Source organism: Haliotis rufescens, unplaced genomic scaffold (assembly GCF_023055435.1).
Source record: "Haliotis rufescens isolate VD_foot unplaced genomic scaffold, xgHalRufe1.0.p SCAF_9, whole genome shotgun sequence".
Taxonomy (NCBI): Eukaryota; Metazoa; Mollusca; class Gastropoda; order Lepetellida; family Haliotidae; genus Haliotis; species Haliotis rufescens.
In genome coordinates this window covers 7,809,787-7,831,983 of record NW_025964383.1, presented here as the reverse complement: position 1 = coordinate 7,831,983, position 22,197 = coordinate 7,809,787, and the positions used below count along the sequence as shown (strand labels likewise).

General features: G+C 42.7%; 2 protein-coding genes across 2 annotated transcripts; one reads left to right on the top strand and one right to left on the bottom strand.

Moving 5' to 3' along the window:
* Positions 1-1,623: 1,623 nt before the first annotated feature.
* On the bottom strand, positions 1,624-3,074 carry LOC125377418. The gene is made up of 2 exons (XM_048390611.1): positions 2,036-3,074; positions 1,624-1,938 (listed from the first exon to the last, which is right to left on the bottom strand). The coding sequence occupies exons 1-2, from the start codon at positions 2,604-2,606 to the stop codon at positions 1,763-1,765; spliced, it is 747 nt and encodes a 248-aa protein (XP_048246568.1). The 5' UTR covers positions 2,607-3,074; the 3' UTR covers positions 1,624-1,762.
* Positions 3,075-5,183: 2,109 nt separating this feature from the next.
* On the top strand, positions 5,184-20,621 carry LOC124124349 (early endosome antigen 1-like). The gene is made up of 13 exons (XM_046487489.2): positions 5,184-5,617; positions 7,042-7,363; positions 7,864-7,961; positions 8,245-8,374; positions 8,627-8,697; positions 9,095-9,194; positions 9,694-10,773; positions 11,029-11,081; positions 11,276-11,327; positions 11,572-11,663; positions 12,035-12,092; positions 13,332-13,388; positions 19,770-20,621. Exons 2-13 carry the CDS (start codon positions 7,090-7,092, stop codon positions 20,450-20,452), a joined length of 2,748 nt encoding a protein of 915 aa, XP_046343445.2. The 5' UTR covers positions 5,184-5,617; positions 7,042-7,089; the 3' UTR covers positions 20,453-20,621.
* The last annotated feature ends 1,576 nt before the right edge of the window (positions 20,622-22,197 follow it).

Here is a 22,197-nt window from a genome sequence, read left to right as displayed (position 1 = left end):
GCCAGTAGCGCCTGGGCAGCATTGAGGATACGATGATCCTGGTGTCAGGAAGCTGGAGTTGTATCCGAAGGATTGATGCCACCATGTCAAGGTAGAGTTGGCTGCCCTTGACCGAGCACAGGTCGTTTGAGCCCAGGTGAATGATGAGGGCTCTGGGGCTGCGCCGTGTCGCCTTGACCTGTGCATCCAGAATGGTGTCCAGCTCCTTCCACCTCATCCCCCCTCGTGCCAGCCATAGCATCCTCGGTTGGTTCGGACTGGTGCCCTTCAGGAGCAAGTACTGCCGTGCCCTGGCCATGTAGCTGGATCCCACCATCCATAGTTGGTCCTGAAACACTGAAATGCCGTTGTAACTCGTAAGAAATGTTAACCACATTTGTAGGTCTTCCTTGACCCAGCTGGTAATCCTAATGTGGTGAAATGGTTGCTTACCTTTGCTAAGCAGATCGATTAGCCTGCGGCTGAATGCCCTTGCCATTGGTATAGCCCTGCACATAAAGTTAAGCTTGCCTATGAGGGACTGAAGGGCCCTTTTTGTGACCTTGATGTTACCTGTTGACAGGATGTCATGGATTTCCCTTGTTGCCTCCTTGATCTTGGGCTCTGGGATTCTGATCTGCATTGCAATGGTGTCGATTTCCAGCCCTAGGAATGTCAGTTTGGTTGTGGGGCCCACCGTCTTGTCGTGCGCAATAGGAACCCCGAGCTGTTCAAGTGTATTCACGCATCCGTTGAGGTTGTCTGAGCAGTGGCTGGTGTCTGCTGTGCCCCCCGTTAGGAAGTCGTCCAGGTAATGCATGATCGGACGCGTTGGAAGATGCGATTGCATGCACCATTGCAAGAAGGTACTAAACGTTTCAAATATGGCGCAAGATATGGAGCAGCCAAATGGTAAGCATTTATCGAAATAGAACTCACCTTCGAATCTGATGCCTAGCAGCTCGAAATCGGATGGGTGGACTGGTATAATTCTAAAGGCCGACTGAATGTCGAATTTTGCTAGTAGTGCTCCCTTTCCCAGTTGTTGAACCATATGGGTAGCTTCATCAAATCTGGCGTACACAACAGAGCAGGCCTCTGTGTCTATGAAGTCATTTATAGATTTACCCCTGGGATAGGATAGATGGTGAATTAGACGGAATTCCTCCGCATGCTTACCCAGGTGTTGACCATACCCTGGCTGCTTCTTGGGCACCAGGCCTATTGGGGATACTTGGAGGTTGACTAGGGGGGTGTCCTTGAAGGGGCCCGCCATCCTGCCAAGGTCGACTTCCTTTTGTAGTTTTTGTTTCACGTAGCCTGCCGTGTCTTGGTGCGTGGCTGATCGCAAGTTTCGTGCCAGGCGACCCGTGCGGCTTCCCTGGAACTCGAGCTTAAAGCCAAAGCTAAAACCTACCCATAAATAATTTGCATCTCTGTAATTGACCCTAGCATATTGGCGTAACCAAGGTGCCATTTCATTGAGGTCCACGGGGGAAGGGGCCATTGAATTTACCTGCCTTGCCGGGTTGTTTTCTGTTAGGAAAAGGCTGATTGGGCTTGTATGGGGTCGGTTGGACCCCATTCCCTCGAAAGCAGGTCCTAGAGCTATGGGAATGTTCGCCACACTTACCGCATTTGTGAGTGTACTTACAGTTAACCCTGCTACAGCCAAATTTATTGAAATCCCAGCATACCTGACTGGCGATGTCCCCCTGTACGCGTGTCATTGCGCCCCGTCCGCCTGATTCTGGTTGACGTACCGGCTGTGTTACCATGTACTTCAGCCACAACTCCCCGTCGATGTTGTCCCAGCGTCGTGAGGGGTCCCTTGACATTCTGTGTCGGAATTGTTGGTCGTAGGTTGACCAGGCATCCCCCCCGAATCGAAGCGCCGCCGTCCGTATGGTTTCCATGTAGGACAGCAACCCCTGGGTTGTGCGGACCTCGGAGTGCCTACTAATATATATACACATGAAAATGTGGAAAGCTGAAGTCCAGCTCGCCAGGGACAGACGCTTTGGTTGCTGCTTAATTGGTTTAAAAATTACCTTACCTGAGGAGTCGTACGCCATGGTAATCGTACCGTCCTCGTGACCTCCCTCGTTGTTTGGTAGTATTGTGCCGAGGTCGACATACTCGCCACGCCAGATTTTTTCCCTCACCTGTTGTTTGACGTGCGCGTCTATCCCGTCCGCACGGAAAGAAAGGGAATCCCCGTATCCTGTGGTGTGATTGGCTGGCCAAGCCGCGTCACCGTCGGCCTCGTTGAGGGCATCGGGGATTCTCCCTATGTTGGGCGAAATGGCGGGCGAACTAAAACCACGCCTTACCTGTTGGTTTGCGCTAACCGGGCCAGGCGCTGAATGTTCCAGCAACTGGAGTATTTTTTCCAGTTGCTCGTTTACCTGGGTAGCCGAGTTGGCAGCCTGTGCGGCATTTACAAGCTGCGCCGATTGCACGTTAATTCTGTTGCCACCTTCGATATTGCCGTGATTGGCAGACTCACCATCGGCTGTTGCCTCCTGTACAATGTGTACTCCCGGGGTTTGTCTTCTGGTTGTCCTGGGCTGCTTGGCTCCCCTCACCAGCTTGTGGTTGACGGTTGCTCTTCTCTTGGGAGGCATCACGAAAGGTCGAGGTGGTGAGTTGGTATTCCACAAGCGTAAATTGTCCCGAGGGTGAAGTTCGGGAGTAGAACGGAATAAATGCGATACGGCGAGTGCTGAAAATAGATGGTATTTAAAGCGTAATCGGCGAAACGGTCGCGATTGTGTAAATGCGATACGGCGAGTGTTGGAATAGATGGTATTCGAAGCGTAATCGACAAAACGGTCGCGACTGGGTACAAAAGAAACGTCCAAAGCGAAAGAAAGCGTTTATAGACAGTGACACACGTGTGTACTGGGGAAGGTTTGAACGCGAATGACCGACTAACAAAGAGGGGATGATGCTTGCGCGGGATTATTCCCCGGGCACGGTGCCGAGTGGTGGCCCGGGGTGATTGGGTTACGAGGGGTGGTTGGGTTACAGACGTAATTAGCCCATGGTTTGGATACGCGCGATAAAGTCATTTAGTCGTTAGTACTAAATGTAAGTATCGGCCGTTACATTCAGCAGGTCGGTAATTTGGTGGTTAAGCGTCGTTCTCCTGAACTGTTGCCGATTAAAGATCTTTAGGACCATCTTGACCTTCAGATAAGAACACAATCTCACCCTCCAACAAGTATAGGAACATTGATAATGTATTTCGACGTCCAATGAACTCAGCATGACGTCGCCAATGGCGGACACGAACGCTATTGACTGTTACTATATGGATTCCTTTGATGCAGAGGGATTTTAATTTCAACCATATTGTGTTTCACAGTGGTGACTGTAAATACACACTATATCCATCCCCATGTCTTTGTTGGCCTGGGTCCTCTATTGTCGCTACCAGTGCATTGTAACTCTGTATCCCTTTGTCCTTGTTGTCCTGGATCCTCTATTGTCGCTACCAGTGCATTATAACTCTGTATCCCTTTGTCCTTGTTGTCCTGGATCCTCAATTGTCGCTACCAGTGCATTGTAACTCTGTATCTCTTTGTCTTTGTTGTCCTGGGACCTCTATTGTCGTTACCAGTGCATTGTAACTCTGTATCCCTTTGTCCTTGTTGTCCTGGATCCTCTATTGTCGCTACCAGTGCATTATAACTCTGTATCCCTTTGTCCTTGTTGTCCTGGATCCTCAATTGTCGCTACCAGTGCATTGTAACTCTGTATCTCTTTGTCTTTGTTGTCCTGGGACCTCTATTGTCACTACCAGTGCATTAAAACTCTGTATCCCTTTGCCCTTGTTGTCCTTTGACCTCTATTGTCGCTACCAGTGCATTGTAACTCTGTATCCCTTTGTCCTTGTTGTCCTGGATCCTCAATTGTCGCTACCAGTGCATTGTAACTCTGTATCTCTTTGTCCTTGTTGTCCTGGATCCTCTATTGTCGCTACCAGTGCATTATAACTCTGTATTCCTTTGTCCTTGTTGTCCTTGGACCTCTATTGTCACTACCAGTGCATTGCAACTCTGTATCCCGTTGTCCTTGTTGTCCTGGTACCTATATTGTCTCTACCAGTGCATTGTAACTATGTATCCCTTTGCCCTTGTTGTCCTTGGACCTCTATTGTCGCTACCAGTGCATTGTAACTCTGTATCCCTTTGCCCTTGTTGTCCTTGGACCTCTATTGTCGCTACCCGTGCATTGTAACTCTGTATCCCTTTGTCATTGTTGTCCTGGGTCAGTTGGTGTATTGTGACAGTGTGTTTGTGGCCGTCACAGTTACAAAGGGGCCCAGTATTCCTTTTTTCATGACAGGAGGCGTAAAACCCCTGGCCAACATTAGCCTTCTGTCATCCTTGGTTTTAGATCCTGGCTGCATTCAGGTGACATTGTAGCAGAGAAAGACACATCTTTGTCCCACATTAGATATAAGTATGTTCAGGTTTGTTTTCTTCAAATGGTGATTTTAAAGAACCACACGAATTCAAATCTATTTGCCACGTATAAACAATATCTGTAGCTATAAACCTGGTGGAGTGGACAACGTCTATTCCTTGGTCTGTACCACATGAACCCTACCACCGTGAGGCTATGATTCAGCCTGCATTCGTATCACCGCATACAATGTAGGTAACAAAAACAAATATTTGTCATTTCAAACACAAGTAGGCAGAGGTTTTTGAGTTTGCCAACCTATGTTTGCAAAAAGATGCTGTCGACTTTAAACATCGCTTCATGGTTCCAGCAAGTGTACGTCACCCCATGCTACAGTAGGCTTGTAAACGTGAACACAGGGTAAGACGGTTGTGTTGTCACCGACATCAAACTCACGAAATCTCAACTGTGTGTAGTTCAACACTAGTGCCTGGGTTAATAATTAGGACTGTGGCACAATCGAATAAATAATATATTTAGTGAATTGCTTACGATTCACTTTGATTGAATGAGTGCTTTCAAATCACCAGGCAATGTGAGGACACTGAGAATCTGGGACGATTCATACGACATACATAGAGTGTTGGTGACCTGTCATACCCCTGAATATTGCTGGGTGCTGGCTTTAGAACAGATCATCTCGGATCCATATTTTTGTTTTGTATTGAAAAAAACGAAAATGTACAAGATTATTACTCGTTAATAGAACCACTTCAGCCTTGATCATCATCCGGGACTTCGTCTGAGTTTAACGTCACTTGTGAACAATATTTTAGTTACATGACAGTCAAAGTTGTTAGTACATGTATTGATAGAAACCCATTCCAGATTGGAGGACCGGTTTATGTAACGATGCATATCGTTCAGCATGTATACTGCTGCAAAACAATATGAAATAGTGAAACCAGAATGGGAATTGCGATCGACCACGAGGTTTGTGATAACAGCTAAACTGGAATTGCGCTACTGGGAAGACAACCTTGACAAAAGTTCCGCCGTCACGGAATGCATTTGCAATTGAATAACCTGACTATGACGACACGTTATCTTTACCCAATGAAGGCAGGTGTCTGGAGCGTCACGCGAGTAGGCAACACTCAAAGTCCAGGTTTCGTTTTGAAGCTGAACAAGGCGACGGCCATATTTGGGTTCTTGTTTGTTTCTTGTAAGTAAAACATATCTACTCACTTCTTGTGATTATATTACCATCTTCTTAACATATATTATGTTGTGCCGCTTGATGAGTGTTTACAGCTGTCTGACTTTCATTATAGATCTTAAAGCATCAGTATGAACTAGTTGTGTCTGGTGTGTGTGTGTGTGGTTATGAGGAGGAATGCAGTGGATGTAGGTCGGGTTGGGTGGGGTGTTGATAGGGAAGGTGGACACGACGTCACCTTTTTACAGTTATTGTCAGTTAAAGAGTCAGCATGTCAACACAGTTTCTTGTATCGTATTTATGTGGATACATCTGCTACTCTCGCCAACTGTTTGTGTGAACAGTATATGTACACTCGTTAGACGCGAAGATCTGACCATGTCAAACACGGATCATGTCCCACCCTGTAATTTTTAGATTTGGAAAGGGTGCCAAGGATCAACAACTTTGTTTGCAGACACTTTGTAAGTGTTGTACAAGTAGAGGTAGAGTGGTGGGAACGACAGGTCATGTTGTAACATGCTACACAAGCTGGCCACGGCTGGTGGTGAAGTCATTCTATAGGTTGTCATGGCTGCCACTCTGACGTCACGATGTATGAACAGCGCTTCGACATGCCTGTCAAGTGCACGAACTGCAGTGATGTGTTTCTAGAGCGACACAGCCGGGGTATTGTAAAGTCGGGTCACTCATGTCATCTGCTTAGCTTTACAACGAATGCAACGAACACAGCTTCACACATAGCCTCTTTGCTGTGGTGGGCATCGAACGTTGAAATCCATGTTTTACATGTAAATTAACTGTGTATACATTTGTTCAAAGGGTTCTGTCGCTTTATTTAATTATTTTGTATTGTATTGAGACTGCAATCTAGATATATCGCAGCCCTTAGAAGAACATACATATTTTATTGGGCATTTATTTCATTCAAATCTACATATAACTAGATCAGTGGGTGAGTTTAACGCTGTGTTTAACAGTATTTCATTTATGAGCTTATGTGGGTGGAAAGCCCGAAGTAATGCAGGTCTACTCCGTTTACTCCTTTGGTAAAACCCACGAGCACGGGAATGGTGCTGAAAAACGTAGACACAAAATCGCGGCGAACCTGGAATCGAACCCACAATCATAGGTTTCTGGCGTACCCAATGGACGCAACTTTGCACAGTGAATCGCGGCTCCTTAGACGGCTAAGCTACCCGTGGCCCCTATAACATAAAGGAAACCCATTTGTCTTTGTAAGATATTATGGGAAATAAAGGGACGAAGGTATCTACTTCAACACATTATACATGTAACAATACAACATGGAGAATTGCAATCAAAAGTACGATTTTCGCAAGGAAGAATTTGACCAGGACTTCTAACGCAGTATAAAAGCGCATTATGAGTTTAATTTAAGCTATTAATGTTTCCCTTTTACTTTGAAGAACTGTACCTTCATCCCAGCGACATTCCCACACACATGACGTCAAAAGATGGCTGCCCGCCACGTTGTCGTCATCCGGAGGAACCACAAGTACCTGAAGGAGTACCTTCAGGTGGACCCTGTGCTGGACGCCTTGTTGGAGGACGATGTCTTCACACAGGAGGACTATGACAGGTGTAGACAGGCTGGGTCGGAGAAATGTGAGAGGCTGTTAGAAATATTAAAGAAGAAGGGACAAGAAGGGTACTGGACACTGTGTGCTGTCCTTGATTCCTCACAGCCGTTCATCAAACAACGGCTTGATGAAACCTCCATGGAAGCAGGTATGTAAGTAGGGTTGTCACAAGCTGCCAGAACTGCCAATAGCATACAGCTATCAGTTGGTCTAGTATTTCTGGAACTGTGTTTTTTGTGCATCAGAAATGTAAAATAATATCCCGCTCTTGGAATTGGTTTAGATTGTTGTTTGGAGAACTAAATTCTGCCAGGTTACCACATTAAGCCTGGATATTCATTTAGATCACAGCCAGAAAGTCACAAGGTCATTCTCTCCCATTCAACAAATAATATCACACGTTTATATCAATACATTGGGGTAAGTCTATGACAGTACGTATGAACATAAAAAAAACATTAGAAAAAATAAAATGATTTTAAAAAGATAAATGCAGTACAATATGATATGATGCCGATAAAGAGAAGTGCTATCAACCACAGATGTGCCTAGTTAGTAGCTACTCAACAGAGGAAACAAAATGTCTTCAAACAGCGAGTTATATATTGTCTTACTGTTTTACTACACGCGCACTACTCTACTCTTCAGGTTGTTCAGATCTCGTCTATGTCAACAAGTTCAAGCTGGAAGCTCAGTACAAAAAGGAACTTGGTGACAAAGAGGACCAGATAGCTGAACTGCAATCTGTGAGTAGTCCGAACACAGTTAAATCTTGTCTGCTCGTCATGTTAAGATACCCCTGTATTGAGATGAGATAGGTATGTATGAATTAGTACTGCACATGTATTAGGTATCAGATGTGCAATGTTAGTGAATGTACGCTTCCCGAAACTCTCCTAAACATCAAGTTTATATTACATTTTCCGAGACTAGTGAAACAGGCAATACATGTGATAAGCTGCAATGTCTAGGTGTATTTATATGTAATGAGTGTTCAGGTGTTTACTCCTCGTTCACATCTGTTGTCAGGCAATGGAAAGAATTGAGGAACAACTAAAACAAAAAGACTTGGACCACGCTGAACGGGAGGAAGCAATTAAAAAGGAGAGAGAGGAACACATAGCACAGCTAGAAAAGCAGAAGGAGGAAGTAGAAACATGTAGGCTGATGTTTGCTTTCCTGTTTCAAGTCTGTCTTTTATTTGCAAGTTTGATTTTACCTCTGCTGCCAGTGTTGACGTTAACACGTGCAGCATTGCTGATTTCCATTGACCTGTATAGTATTATTAACCACACGATGTCATTGCTGGAGATACTTTACCTCCACATCTACAATAAAACATACACTGGAATTTGTATTTTGATCAAAGAAGCAATTAACTGATGTGATCCTTGCAACTTTCTCATTTCAGTGAAAATGAAACTGTCAAAGTCAAACGATGATTTGCAGCAGAGTCAGGCAGAATGTGACGACGTGAAAAAGGTAGGAATGAGTGAGTGAGTGAGTTGGGTTTAATGCCGCTTTTAACAATAATCCAGTTATAACGCGGCGTGTCTGCTTAATGTGGGAGGAAAGTCCGAAGTGATGGAGGTCTCAGACGTTTACCACTTCGGTGAAACCCACGAGCACGAGTATGGCGCTGACAAACCTAGAAACATAATCGGGGCGAACCGGGATTCAAACCCACAATCATAGGTTTCTGGCGAGCCCAAGGGACGCAACTCTGCACAGCGAATCGCGGCGCCTTAGACGACTGGGCCACCCGTGCCCCCAGGTAAGAATGATGTTATCCTGAAGGAGATACTCGGAAATAGAAACACTGTTGCACAACTACACATGTAACACAAACAAAATGAAGCAATGGTACTTGTCATTTCAGAGACTGCACGAAGAACAGCAGGCAAACGAGGCCTTGTCAGGGGATCCTAGGCTACATTCCCCAGATATGGAAGACATTGCAGTGCAGGTCCAACATACAGGTACACTGAGAAAAGGGACAATCAATCTCACAAACGTAAATAGTCAGAAACATAATCATAATGAGGTGGGGAGATATGGGGCTTAGCTTAGCGAATACTTGCGTGCCTGTGTGTGCATGTGTGTGCGTTTGTGTGTGTGTGTGTGTGTGTGTGAGTGCAGGCGCGCGTGCGTGTAAGCGTGTGCGTGTGTGGCTGCTTGTACTAGTCCTGACTAATGTTGATTTTACAGCGCTCGTCCCATGAGCCGCAGTTTAGAATGAATACCCCTATCGTACACAATATACAGACGCCGAGCATACCAGTCCTTTTTTTAGCCCCTTAATATCGAGGTCCACGCAGGGTAACAAGTACCATCTTTTAACAGCTTTTGGTCAGGGATCGAACCCCCGACGTTTCGCTCCACGCACAGGCGCTCTATCCACTAGAGGCGGCCTAATCATGAAGAGCTCAGTATGATATTGAATATATACATCTTACTGTGTTGTTTTTTTACCCACAGGTTCCAGTGACAGAATGTGCCAGTTTTCAACTCAATCTTGCTGTGAGGAAAGTCAGCTTTGTCTCCTTCCATGCCTCCATTCTGCCTGCAAACCATGCATTGATCACCACACCGCTCTAGCGAAGCAGAAGTGCCTCCAATGTCCCTGTGGTCGTGAGTTCAACACAGAACAGACTGAAGTAGATCATGTTGGACGCAATGAGGCTGCCTATGCTGCCAACGTTAAGGGAGACAAGAAATGTAACTACATAGAGGGCGATCATGACGCAAAGGCAGAGGTGTACTGTCACGAATGTGATAACCTGCTCTGCTCCGACTGTCATAAACTACATGACGTGCCGAAACGGAATAGAAACCACAGAGTGGAGGAGGTCAATCAGACAGAGAATATCCCCATGAGGCATTGGCTGAAGGAACCTAATTGCACAGACCACCCAAACAATGAACTCCAGCTGTATGACCACACATGTAAGAAGGCTATCTGTATTGTATGTCTACATGGGACCCATAACGATCACAAGAAAGAAGACTTGAATCATGCCCATGAGAAAGCAAAGGGTCAGCTGGAGGAACAGTTGCAGAATCAACGACGTAAACTGAAAGATGTCACAGACAGAATGGCAACTGTCAACAGTCACCAAGATGAACTGAGCGATAAACAGAGAACTCTGGAACAAGCCATCATTACTGTTTGTAAAAGTGTTGCTGTAAAGTCCCTTCATCGACAGCGTAAACTGAGGGAAGAGGTCAAAATGAGTCTGGAGGCCCCAAATAAAATAGTTCAAGAGACACTTGACACTATACATGACGTCCATACTTCCATTACTTCCACGATAGACTACACACAGAGAACACTGGAATCCACAAGAAGAGAGGAGCTCATCACTATCACTGCTGCAATACTGAAGAAATGTGATGAAAATCTGAAGAAGGAACTTCCAGAAGATGACACAAGAGATACAAGGATCCTCCTTTCCTTTCAAGGCCAGAAAGCCCTGGAGGAACTCATCGATACATTTGGTGGCCTTGTCTCCTGTCTCGACTTGGATCATATTCCAGACACACAGCCTACTTATCAAGGTAGGTATATCTAAGAACATTCATGTTTAGATAATACTCAGCGACACATTGACCAGTTTCTCATTCCACTGCTGAAACATTTGCTTAAATGCCTCAACTGCACTTATTCTTTATGTCCACATCGGTACTAAAGCATTTAATCCAAGATGTTGGTGTAACACTTATCTATAAATCGTAAGTGACTTTGTAAACATTGCACGTTAGATGTACATTGCAAAAAGCCGATGCATATATCTGTTCCATATTTGTCCTCAGATCTGCTTCAACAGGTACACCTGCTGACATTGAGAGAACAAGAAACAAACACGGTAATATGTTGTTTAAAAGGAAATTAAATGTATCTAAATACATTGAATGCAAATATTGTTGGAATCAATTAGAATATTCGGCTGATGAACGTGGTTGGGAGTTCTATACCAGTTCTATGTTATATAAGAACGTCACGTTACAGTCTCTCAGATGGTTGAATGCCCACAGGTATATATTGTGGTTGTCGTTTCAGCTGCATGAAGGACGATGGCGTCAGCTTCTCCAGATTATACATTGCATCACAGGTATTGTATGATACCAGGATGGAGGTCGGAAGGAGCAGATTAAATAAATCACTTATTCTATTTCAGTCTTTATAGCAAAACATCAATGTACCTAACGCATACGTGAACGACTCGAAATGTAGCAAAACATCAATGTACCTAACGCATACGTGAACGACTCGAAATGTAGGATTTAAGTAGACATGCTTAAACAATTTGAGTCAGGTAAACCAACGTTCAAATATGTTTGTTTGTCTTCCAACAGGAATCAAGGAATCGGACTCTACTGTATCTGGATCACAGGAACTCCAGCCTGCACAGCGGACATCACAAGACGTTTATGAAGCTGTCACCAAAGTACGTTCAATAACCCCATATGAATGCGGGTCAGCATAGGTCCCCAGCAACCAATACTGATTGTAAACAGGCGAATAGATGGATCAGGTCATCAGGCTTGTTGATAGCGTGCCATTGTTCCCCGACGGCACATAAATCAATCATCGGAAATGGCCCTGATACGATTATTTACATGCCTCCGCCTTATAGTCGGAATATTGCTGAGTGTGGAGTTAAACAACAAACAAAAACGTCATATCACATACTCATGTTCTGTCGCTGAATCTTCAGTTGCATTCAGTAAAAGTAAATCAATCTCTAAGTTGAAATTGTCCATCCTATAAAATAAAACAGCTTACGCTAAAAACAATCTCTTAACACCTTTGTTTCAGCTCACAATTCGAGCATGCATCTCCACTGAGACAGTACCACGTGAAATCTTCTTGCGAGGTTCGTGCAGGACATCTGATTTTAGACTAAAGTCAAAACTTTATTCGAATTACTATCAGTATAGAAGATGCCACCAGTTCCATCTAGAGTGCTACAATATCAATTATGTATAGTAGATAGGTCATTTGCTTAGATTGTGTAAGACTGACACTATACCTAAACTACCACAAACAGATTACTCAGAGGTCAATCAATTCTTCTTTCTATTCTCTTGTTACAGTCTTTTATGTGGGTCACATTATTAAATGCAGACGGGATTGTGTAATGGCAGGACATATTTTGTTAATGCAGAAACTTTTGGTATTTTTGTATATCGGAAGTGTGTTCAATACACACGTAAAAGTGTCAGCCTTAAACTTAAGGAATTCGGATTCCGACAAGTAGGGATACGTGAAAAGAAACAAAATGTTATAACGTTGTTTATTACCCATTCAATATCAGACAATGCGAAAATCCTTACGAATTGAGAAATGTGGGGCAATAAAGACACAACCCGTCAAATACTTGGCAAATATCTGTGAAGAATGACGTCTCCACTTGGTCACGTCGCTTGTGCAGTAGAAGGAAACACATATTATATAGCTGTTCAGTTCGTGTTTGATATTTAGCCCAAAGGATTAATTCTTGATCTGTGATTAGATAATTACTTTATCTGTTGCATGTTGTTCATATCTTGAACGTCTTCAGCATGTTGATTTAATTTATTATAAAAACAAAGAAAAGAGCACGATGATTTGGACCTTTGCTCTAAGTGGGACTGAGGGGGTACATCCTTCAGTCGTCGAGGTTCGTGATAAACTGTTCTACTTACACGTGGCTGTATCAGATGAGCACTGCACTGAGTGTTTTGACACATGCATGACGACAACACGATATCAGCTATGTGTGTTGGTTGAACTGTAAATTATGAAACTACAACATATCTAAGCTGTGTGTTTCACTTGTGTGAGGGTGCTTCACCACTGTGTGTTTCACTTATGTGAGGGTGCTTAACCACTGTGTGTTTCACTTGTGTTAGGGTGCTTAACCACTGTGCGGGACACGGTTGACCCAGTCCTCTGAAGCGCAACAATTCACACAAAGCTGACACTCCATGATATAACTGAAATACAGTTTTAAAAAACACACCTCACAGTCTTCTAACTGTGCAGGTCATCTGGGAAAACGAACCATATTCACATTTCTTCAGAAGCAAATGCGCCAAAGTTGTGTGTTACATTGTAATCTATACTTTTGCAGGCTTTTCTAGCACTGTGCACATCGCCAACGGGGACAGCGGTGTCACATACTTCATGTGTAAGTACATTTGAATCATAGCGACAGCAGTCCGCTCTGCCAGGCAGTCGCATCAGTAGTAAAAAAACACTTCAATGAAACTCAACCTGAATGATAGTGTGTCATCACGCACTGACGTCATGGGTTCTTGCTGTCCACTACTGGTGTCTGGCTGTGTGGAGCTGGAACACTACTAAAAGAGACGGAGAACAAGCCATGCATTCGACGATTGTATCCCACTTGTACAGAGTGAGTGAGTGAGGGAGCGAGGGAGCGAGGGAGCAATACTCCAGGTGTATCGTGTACCTTTGTCGGGAAACAAACTTAAGCCACCAGGTTTTTTTCCATTCGTTGTAATAACCAGTGACCCGTGAAGATCCGGGGTAGAAGAGGTATTCAGCAACTCATGCCTGCCGTAAAAGGCGACTATGCTTGTCATAAGAGGCGCGTTTGTGGCTGCTTGTACAAATCTGGACTAATACCGATATCAAAGTGCTAACTACCGTGCCGCAGTTTAACAGGAGTACCTCACAGTATACTGATTCCATCTTTTACTACCATCTTGCCGTAAAAGGCGACAATGCTTGTCGTAAGAGGTGCGTTTGTGGCTGCTTGTACAAATCTGGACTAATACCGATATCAAAGTGCGAACTACCGTGCCGCAGTTTAACATGAGTACCTCACAGTATACTGATTCCATCTTTTACTACCATCTTGCCGTAAACGGCGACTATGCTTGTCGTAAGAGGTGCGTTTGTGGCTGCTTGTACAAATCTGGACTAATACCGATATCAAAGTGCGAACTACCGTGCCGCAGTTCAACATGAATGCCCCACAGTATACTGATTCCATCTTTTACTACCATCTTGCCGTAAAAGGCGACTATGCTTGTCGTAAGAGGTGCGTTTGTGGCTGCTTGTACAAATCTGGACTAATACCGATATAAAAGTGCTAACTACCGTGCCGCAGTTTAACAAGAATACCCCACAGTATACTGATTCCATCTTTTACTACCATCTTGCCGTAAAAGGCGACTATGCTTGTCGTAAAAGGCGACTAATGGGATCGAGTGGTCAGGCTCGCTGACTTGGTTGATACATGTCATCGTATTCCAAATGCGTAAATCGATGCTCATGATGTCAATCACTTGATTGTCTGGTTCAGACTCGATTATTTACAGACCACTGTTATATAGCTTGAATACTGATTGCGGCGTTAAACAACAAAGAAGAAACTGTAATAGTCAGTATTCCAATTGCCTGGAGCCGCTCAGTTGTTTTCAGTTGTCGCATTTTTGAGAAGTTTGATTCACGATTGTTAACAAAAAAAAAAAACGTCCGACTGTTCTCTTTAGTATTCCCCACTTAAAATAGAATCACGAAATATAAATCTTACAAAGACAGCTACTAAATAGTGAAAACAAGTCATTCCGCCGATAAGGAATAAGTTGAAAGAAAAACGTGCAGATGTAGTATTTTACGCTATTGATCAAGTTAACTGCTAAATATAACCGCTCGCCGTTACCTGACTGTCGATTCTTACCCGAATTGTAACAATGAGATCACAACTCAATGATGATGTTTGTTTGCTAGCAAAATAGTTATTTGTAGAAAAGCGCACTTTGCTATATTTTGCCATTACTGTAAGTACATTTGCTTGTTTTTACTTTATAAGTATTATCACACATGCTCCTATCTTCGTTAATCAATCATCGCGATATTTCGTCATTCTATTTCACGTGTCGAAGTCTGTAGATGTTTTTAGTATGTCGGAACTGAGTTGTACCGCCTCCCGTCACCCTTGTATGTTGTGCACTGAAGAATGACATGGATAACATTTATAGTACATTCCGTATATCATAACTATGGATATGTATTGAAAACGTTAAACTACAACCAACTGTAACAAACAAGTCGATTCACAAATTCACGTAAGAACTATGACATTGTAGATTTCAGGTGATCAGTTCACCTGACGGAGTTTTCCCCCTTGTCGAGGAGGTTAAAGAGACTGAGAAATATTATTATTGTAAAACACTTCCAGTTAATCGTGTACGTTTATCCGTTAACATTCATCTTCAATACTGTTTCTGAATGCTGTGAGGTGAAATGACGTTTAACGTTCAAAATTATTGCTCTTATAGAGCGACGTGCATGTACGTGTGCGCGCGCGCGTTTGTGGCTGCTTGTACAAATCTAGACTAATACCGATATAAAAGTGCTAACTACCGTGCCGCAGTTTAAAGGGGCACTGATCTAACGCAATTCCCCGGGACTGGTTGTTGCCTTTGTTATTGTTTTTTCCCAGTGAGTACCCGGATGTATAGCAGAAATCTAGACTAGTTCGCGACCTCTGCTGCGCCATTCGTAAGCGTATTAGTCACTTTTATGGATACCGGTAGTAATAAGGGCGTATGGTCACATTGATCAACAAAATTAAATACAGTTTTCGAGATTATAAGGAAATGTAGGTATCTTTGTGGGTAGCATCGGTAATGGTGACGAAGTTTTGATAAGTCACTTGCTTGGGTAAGTTTGCGATTTTCGTTTACACTATTTTGACTTGCAACACAAAGTAAATATTTCACCTGAGCATTGCTTTTTTATAGTGTGTATATTATTTTACTGTCAAAATGTGTAACATATTTATTAAACGTCTAAATATTCAGTTATTTTACAAATTGACTGAAAAACATTTCCATCTCTATTATTATGATAACGAATTCCAAACATTTTGATGTTTAATGTCATCACCAAGAGACTGAAAATGTTACGTTGAAAAGTACATTTCTATGTTGTTTGGCTTCTAATCCTACATAATAATCTGTTGTAATATTTGTAGGCCCTTTTGATAGTCTTAATCAATCTGGACAGATTTTTAGACAAAATGACTGAAATATTTACACATTTTATAAAGTGCCTGAGAGAATCACATTTTACAAAATGACCGTAATATATACACGCTTACAAAGGAAAAGACCTGTGAAAACAACGTCTATCGCGCATTGAAGAATTTCCCAACCAAGACGTAGAGAAACAAGAACGAATTATCGGTTCAAATGAAGGAAAACAAAATGCAAATACCATAATTACAACCTACCAAATTTATGTGTATAAATTTTAGGCAGCTTCCTTGTTCGAGGAATGTATCCGTGAATATCCACACAAAGGAACAATATCCCACTCGTCTGCAGCTGTACAAAGAAACTTATTCGATGTCACGTGCCTCTGTAACAATCAAATATTTTAAAAGATATATATCGTTTCGGGATATGATAACCCGTGTTCGTTTCTCAACTGATCACTTGGATTGTTTCAGGTGTTTCACATAGGTGTCAAGTCTCAAGGGTCGGCTGAGAAAGCCCACGTGACAACTAATTTCATAACGTCCACGATTCCTAAAAAATCCATTGAGTGATAGATAACAATGATCAATCAATCAACGTATTATCAGTTAACCCTTTGAACAAAGTATGTTGTTTTTACATCGGCACTTCACGCCATGATATGAGTGTATTCCCTTTGTTTTAGTAAACCTAGACATGTAAACACTCACTTTTGACATATCCACTGTGCATGATAACAGTGATTAATCAATCAACGTATTTTCTGTTAATCCTTTGATGACTAGGAACGATCCGTTGATTTACAAAAAAAAGTAAATCAACTGATCATTCATTTCTTGCTGGGCTGCCACGTGCATATTACATAACACACATTTCACCTCACTTCAAACCTGGATTTAGATTGAATAATTACCACAGACACAATAAATGCCAAATGGGAACCTTTGTCAGGTAATCTAAGTGGTGCTACCACTAATTGTACCTGTAATAAATTCATTAACTGAGCATCAGGTGAATGACGACAAATACACAAGTGTAGGGTTATACGAGAAAACGTGGATGACAACAAGGGAGTGGTAATCGTATTATCGACGCAATCCGAAATCCGAAAATGCTTTCACTGCATGGATACTTTTTTTAGTATTAAACTATAACCATCTGGGGTATTTCCAAATGACGACATCCGATGAGCTCCGCCGTTCTTTTTGTCTGTTTGTTTAGGCTGAAGAAATGAATTAACATGCGCCCTTTGTCGAAATCTTTATAGATCACAGTTAACCAATCAGCGTTTAAGCAAAAATGCGTAAAACTATTATTGCCTCCAGCCTCCAAGTTTATTTAACTGTCCTTGCAGACGGTAGCCCAGTCTCTGGTCACGCCCGGGTACTCACGGGGGAAAAAAACAACAACAAAGGCAACAACCAGTCCGGGGAATTGCGTTAGATCAGTGCCCCTTTAACATGAGTAGCTCACAGTATACTGATTCCATCTTTTACTACCATCTTGCCGTAAAAGGCGACTATGCTTGTCGTAAGAGGTGCGTTTGTGGCTGCTTGTACACATCTAGACTAATACTGATATAAAAGTGCTAACTACCGTGCCGCAGTTTAACATGAATACCCCACAGTATACTGATTCCATCTTTTACTACCATTTTGCCGTAAAAGGCGACTATGCTTGTCGTAAGAGGCGCGTTTGTGGCTGCTTGTACAAATCTAGACTAATACCGACATAAAAGTGCTAACTACCGTGCCGCAGTTTAATATGAGTACCCCACAGTATACTGATGCCATCTTTTACTACCATCTTGCCGTAAAAGGCGACTATGCTTGTCGTAAAAGGCGACTAACAGGATCGAGTGGTCAGGCTCGCTGACTTGGATGATGCATGTCGTCGATCCCAATTGCATGGATCGATGCTCATGATATAAATAACTGGATTGTCTGGTCCATACTCGATTATTTACAGACCGCCGTCATATAGCTGGGATATTGCTGAGTGCGGCGTAAAACAACAAACCAAACAACCAACCATCTTTGAACGTCTTTGGTATGATGCGGCCGGGTATCGAACCCCGGACCTTCCACTCCCCGCATGGACGCTCTACCATTAGACCATAAGACCATTTGACATATTGGTTGTAATATTGCATTTCATCCTTTTTGGAGACATTATTATACTTTGTGTCAGTGCTAATGGCATATATTATGCGTAAATCCTAAATTCTAATGCGGATTTCAATATCATTGTATTGTCACTTTTAACGGCGCCACAACACTTGTCTGACAATAATTGTAAAGGTTTATAAGTATTAACAAACCCATGTATTGTGATGTACATGCTTATCGTAAGTGTACATCTGTGTATGACACTGATGATGAAGGCCGTATCTGTTGCTATGGCAGCAATATTGGGACGGTGGCTGGCTAGTGGTTAAAGCGTCCGATCATCACGCCGAAGACCCGCGTTCGACTTCCCACTTGGCTGAAATGTGTGAAGCCTATTTCTGGTGTTCTCCGTCGTGATATTACCGGAATATTGATAAAAGCGGCGTCGGTGTTCAACATTCGAAAACAATTCTGATTACTGATTTCTGAATTTTAGTTCTCGTAAATGGGTAAAAATTTTGATGTTGAATGCAAATCAAAAGAGTTGGAATTCGCTGCCTAGCTCTATATACTGAATTACTGTCATTATTGTTCTCCAACTTCTAAATCTGTTCAACTCTGTGAAACTCAGGGTCGGGTGATTGGTGAAAGAAATAACAACACAACAGCAAGTTAGTCAGTTAACATTTAGCATTGTTGACTTGTCTGTCCGCAGGATTATATAGGTTTTTGCTCAATGTAGATCGTTGTCATCATATATTATTTAGTTATTTTATGTTTACGTCTGTGGGGACAGTTTTAGAAGTGGGTGTATTTAATACTGATAATGTATTAAATTATATCTTTGACAACATCTTTAATAATCGTGACGATAATCTACATCGTGTCCCAATCACAACACTTAACACGACATCCTCCCGCCCAGCGAGTGAGCTGAAACTGTGGCCAGTGATTGAACCGGACGTAGAAGTTACCTGTTCACAGTGTCTGTTGAACACTCAAGTGTAAAAATATCGTCAAACAGGTTTTTCAATCTTATTGTTTACAAAATTGTACAAGAAGAGTTTAGAATTGCCATGATGATAGTTTTATCGTGAAATAATGTGAAAACACTTGTATATTTAGGCTGTTGCCATCTATTTCTGATTGCTGACACAAACCAGCTCAACTACAACTTTGTGAAAAAGTATTTAAAACAGCATTCATTTGTTTATAAATGCACACAAAAATGTATGAAAAACATTTTGAATACCCACTCAAATAATTTCACAGCGTTATTGCTACAATTTAGGGCATTGTTATGTTGAAATTCACAGACAGACGAACATGGCAGCCGATCGTTCAGTGCGGTGTTTTGTAAACATTGAAACGAGGTTCACAATAAAATGACAAATTTGTTATCTGAAGTCAGGAAATTTGGTAAACTGTAAACAAAATGTATATTTCCAGGTCCTAAACTACAACTGGACGCTGCTCGAGCCAACACAGACTGCTGCCACGTAACTACAGACGGTGAGCTGGTCAACTCGCCGCCCGCCACACGACACAGAGACAGCGGCAGGTTACAGACATACATCGGCACCTGTAGCTCATCCCCCATCCCCCTTCCTCCAGCCCCCTCTAATGTCACCCCTGTCCCCTACACACCACGATACTGGGAGACCCATTCCAGGGTGGGTGTGGTGGGTGGTGGATGGTGGCCTGTTGTCCTGGAGATGGGTGTGGGGGAGGAGAGCCAGGTGGACAGTGGGCCGTATGTTTGTGTACAGCGCCGCTCCTGGTGTGTCCGTGTATGGAGATGTGACACACGAGGGGGGAGTTTCTGTACCAGCGTGTGTCAGCCGGGGGAGCGGGGGGAGTGTTACAGAAACACAATGTCTGCCACACGCGGCACACAGGCCACCCTCCACTATGGCGTTGTGCTGGATGTGGGGAGGGGGAGACTCGCCTTCATCGATCTCAACAGGGAGATTGTTTTGGGCAAGTTGGATGTTGAGTGGAGGGAGTCCCTTCTCCCCATGTTTACTGTTGGGCGCCCAGATCACTCCACAGTCAACATGAAGGTGGTCAGCGGGGTGGACATCACCATGACTGACTCCAAGAAGTCACTTATTTATAACGCCCTCACATAGGAAATAAAATAAACATGACATTGTGTAAACTTGTAAGTGTGACATATTTATTTAAACTGTCAAATGTAATGTGATTGTATTGATTGAGGCGGACATAGAAGTTACCTGTCTATGTGTTATTTGTTATGTACAAGAATGTAACAAGGTTAGCTAAATATGTTGTTTTCTACTTGACTAGTTTCTGTTACATCCTCACATGAGTATTGTTATGACTATTAATCTGCGGTTATCGATCAGTTTATCACACATATTCTACATTTCTGGGAAATGGCACAACAAACAACTGAGTGCACAAATTCATGAAAAGTTGTTACAAATCATGAATTTGTTGACATGGTCCGTTTCTTCTCTGTAATATAATTGTTTTAAATCCCCACATGAATAGTGTTGTGCTGAAAGTATTGCAGTTGTGCCTCAACATTGCCACATTTGATGTCAGTGAAGAAATGGGATGAAAGTGATTGAAGCGGACATAGAATGTACCAGTGTACCTGTGACGTGTGTACAGAAATGTTACAAAGTTCACTGAATATTATGTTTCTCTATTCTCATGTGTCATGCTGTGTGGGAAAAACACTTAGAATACCCACAGTAGTGATTGTTTAATTATCTGCTCTGATTATGTCAAGAGGTGACGGACACTTACGAAGGTTGCGGGTAGGCATGGTGTCTCGTGACTTTAGTCTACGGACACTTACGAATGATCCCGATGCCATTTGGCACACTCGTCCCATTCCGTAATCTACAAGATACCGAGTGGTGAGGAATGAGCCGATATGGCGCGAACTGAAAAACGTCAGACGTCGAACTCGCGAGTACGCATGAATGACATGGTATTTAATAATTCGATTTTGTGACAGAAATGTGTGGTAGGGAACACTGTAAGGATGACATGTTATTTCCGACACTGCTGATATACCCTCAAAGATGAGCACGGTAATAATTAACTGTCTTCTTTAACAGATTCGGATTTTACCCCTAGATGCCGAGTTATTTTTCTGACGCACAATTTTAGCAATTTTAAAAGTGGAAATTGTGAGAGAATTGTCTTCGTGTGGCACTTGATTTACCTCCATACAATTCAGCAGGGAGACAGAATGTAAACTTTATTATCATGCAGTATCATATCACAACTATAAGACTGATTTGAAAAGCAGACAGTCATGAAACGTGTCCAATAATTCGTTCTGCGTAAAATAACACAACAAAGTTTGAAACTTTCAATAGTTCACCTATAAAGGTACTTATAACGTGACATCTTCACTGACACCGTGAGCGGAGGAAATAGTGTTCTATATATGAACGACATACTAATGCAATACATTTGTATGGTTATGTATAAAGGTACACATACAAAGCAAAGAATAACTTACTATTTTTTCCGAAACGTCACTTGCTGTCAAATCATTTGAACCATTTGGAGAACAGAAAGGGGGCACAACTCCGCTATGCTTAACTTAACTGTAGTCTATTGTTTCCATGCGGTTCTAGTGAAACGTTTATATGGATCATGACGGTGCTATATGTTCTCAATGTTTTGTTCGCGAGTACCAAGACTTTTCTGCAACATTTATAAATATTGAAATAGTATAGTATATAAGGTGTGTTAGTTGACATCGGTTTCGATGAAATTGTAACACAAAAAGTGACATGACAAATGGCCATGATTCACCAGACTGTGTCTATGCACTGTGTCCCCTGATTCACCTGATTGTGTCTGTATAACGTGGCCCTGATTCACCCGA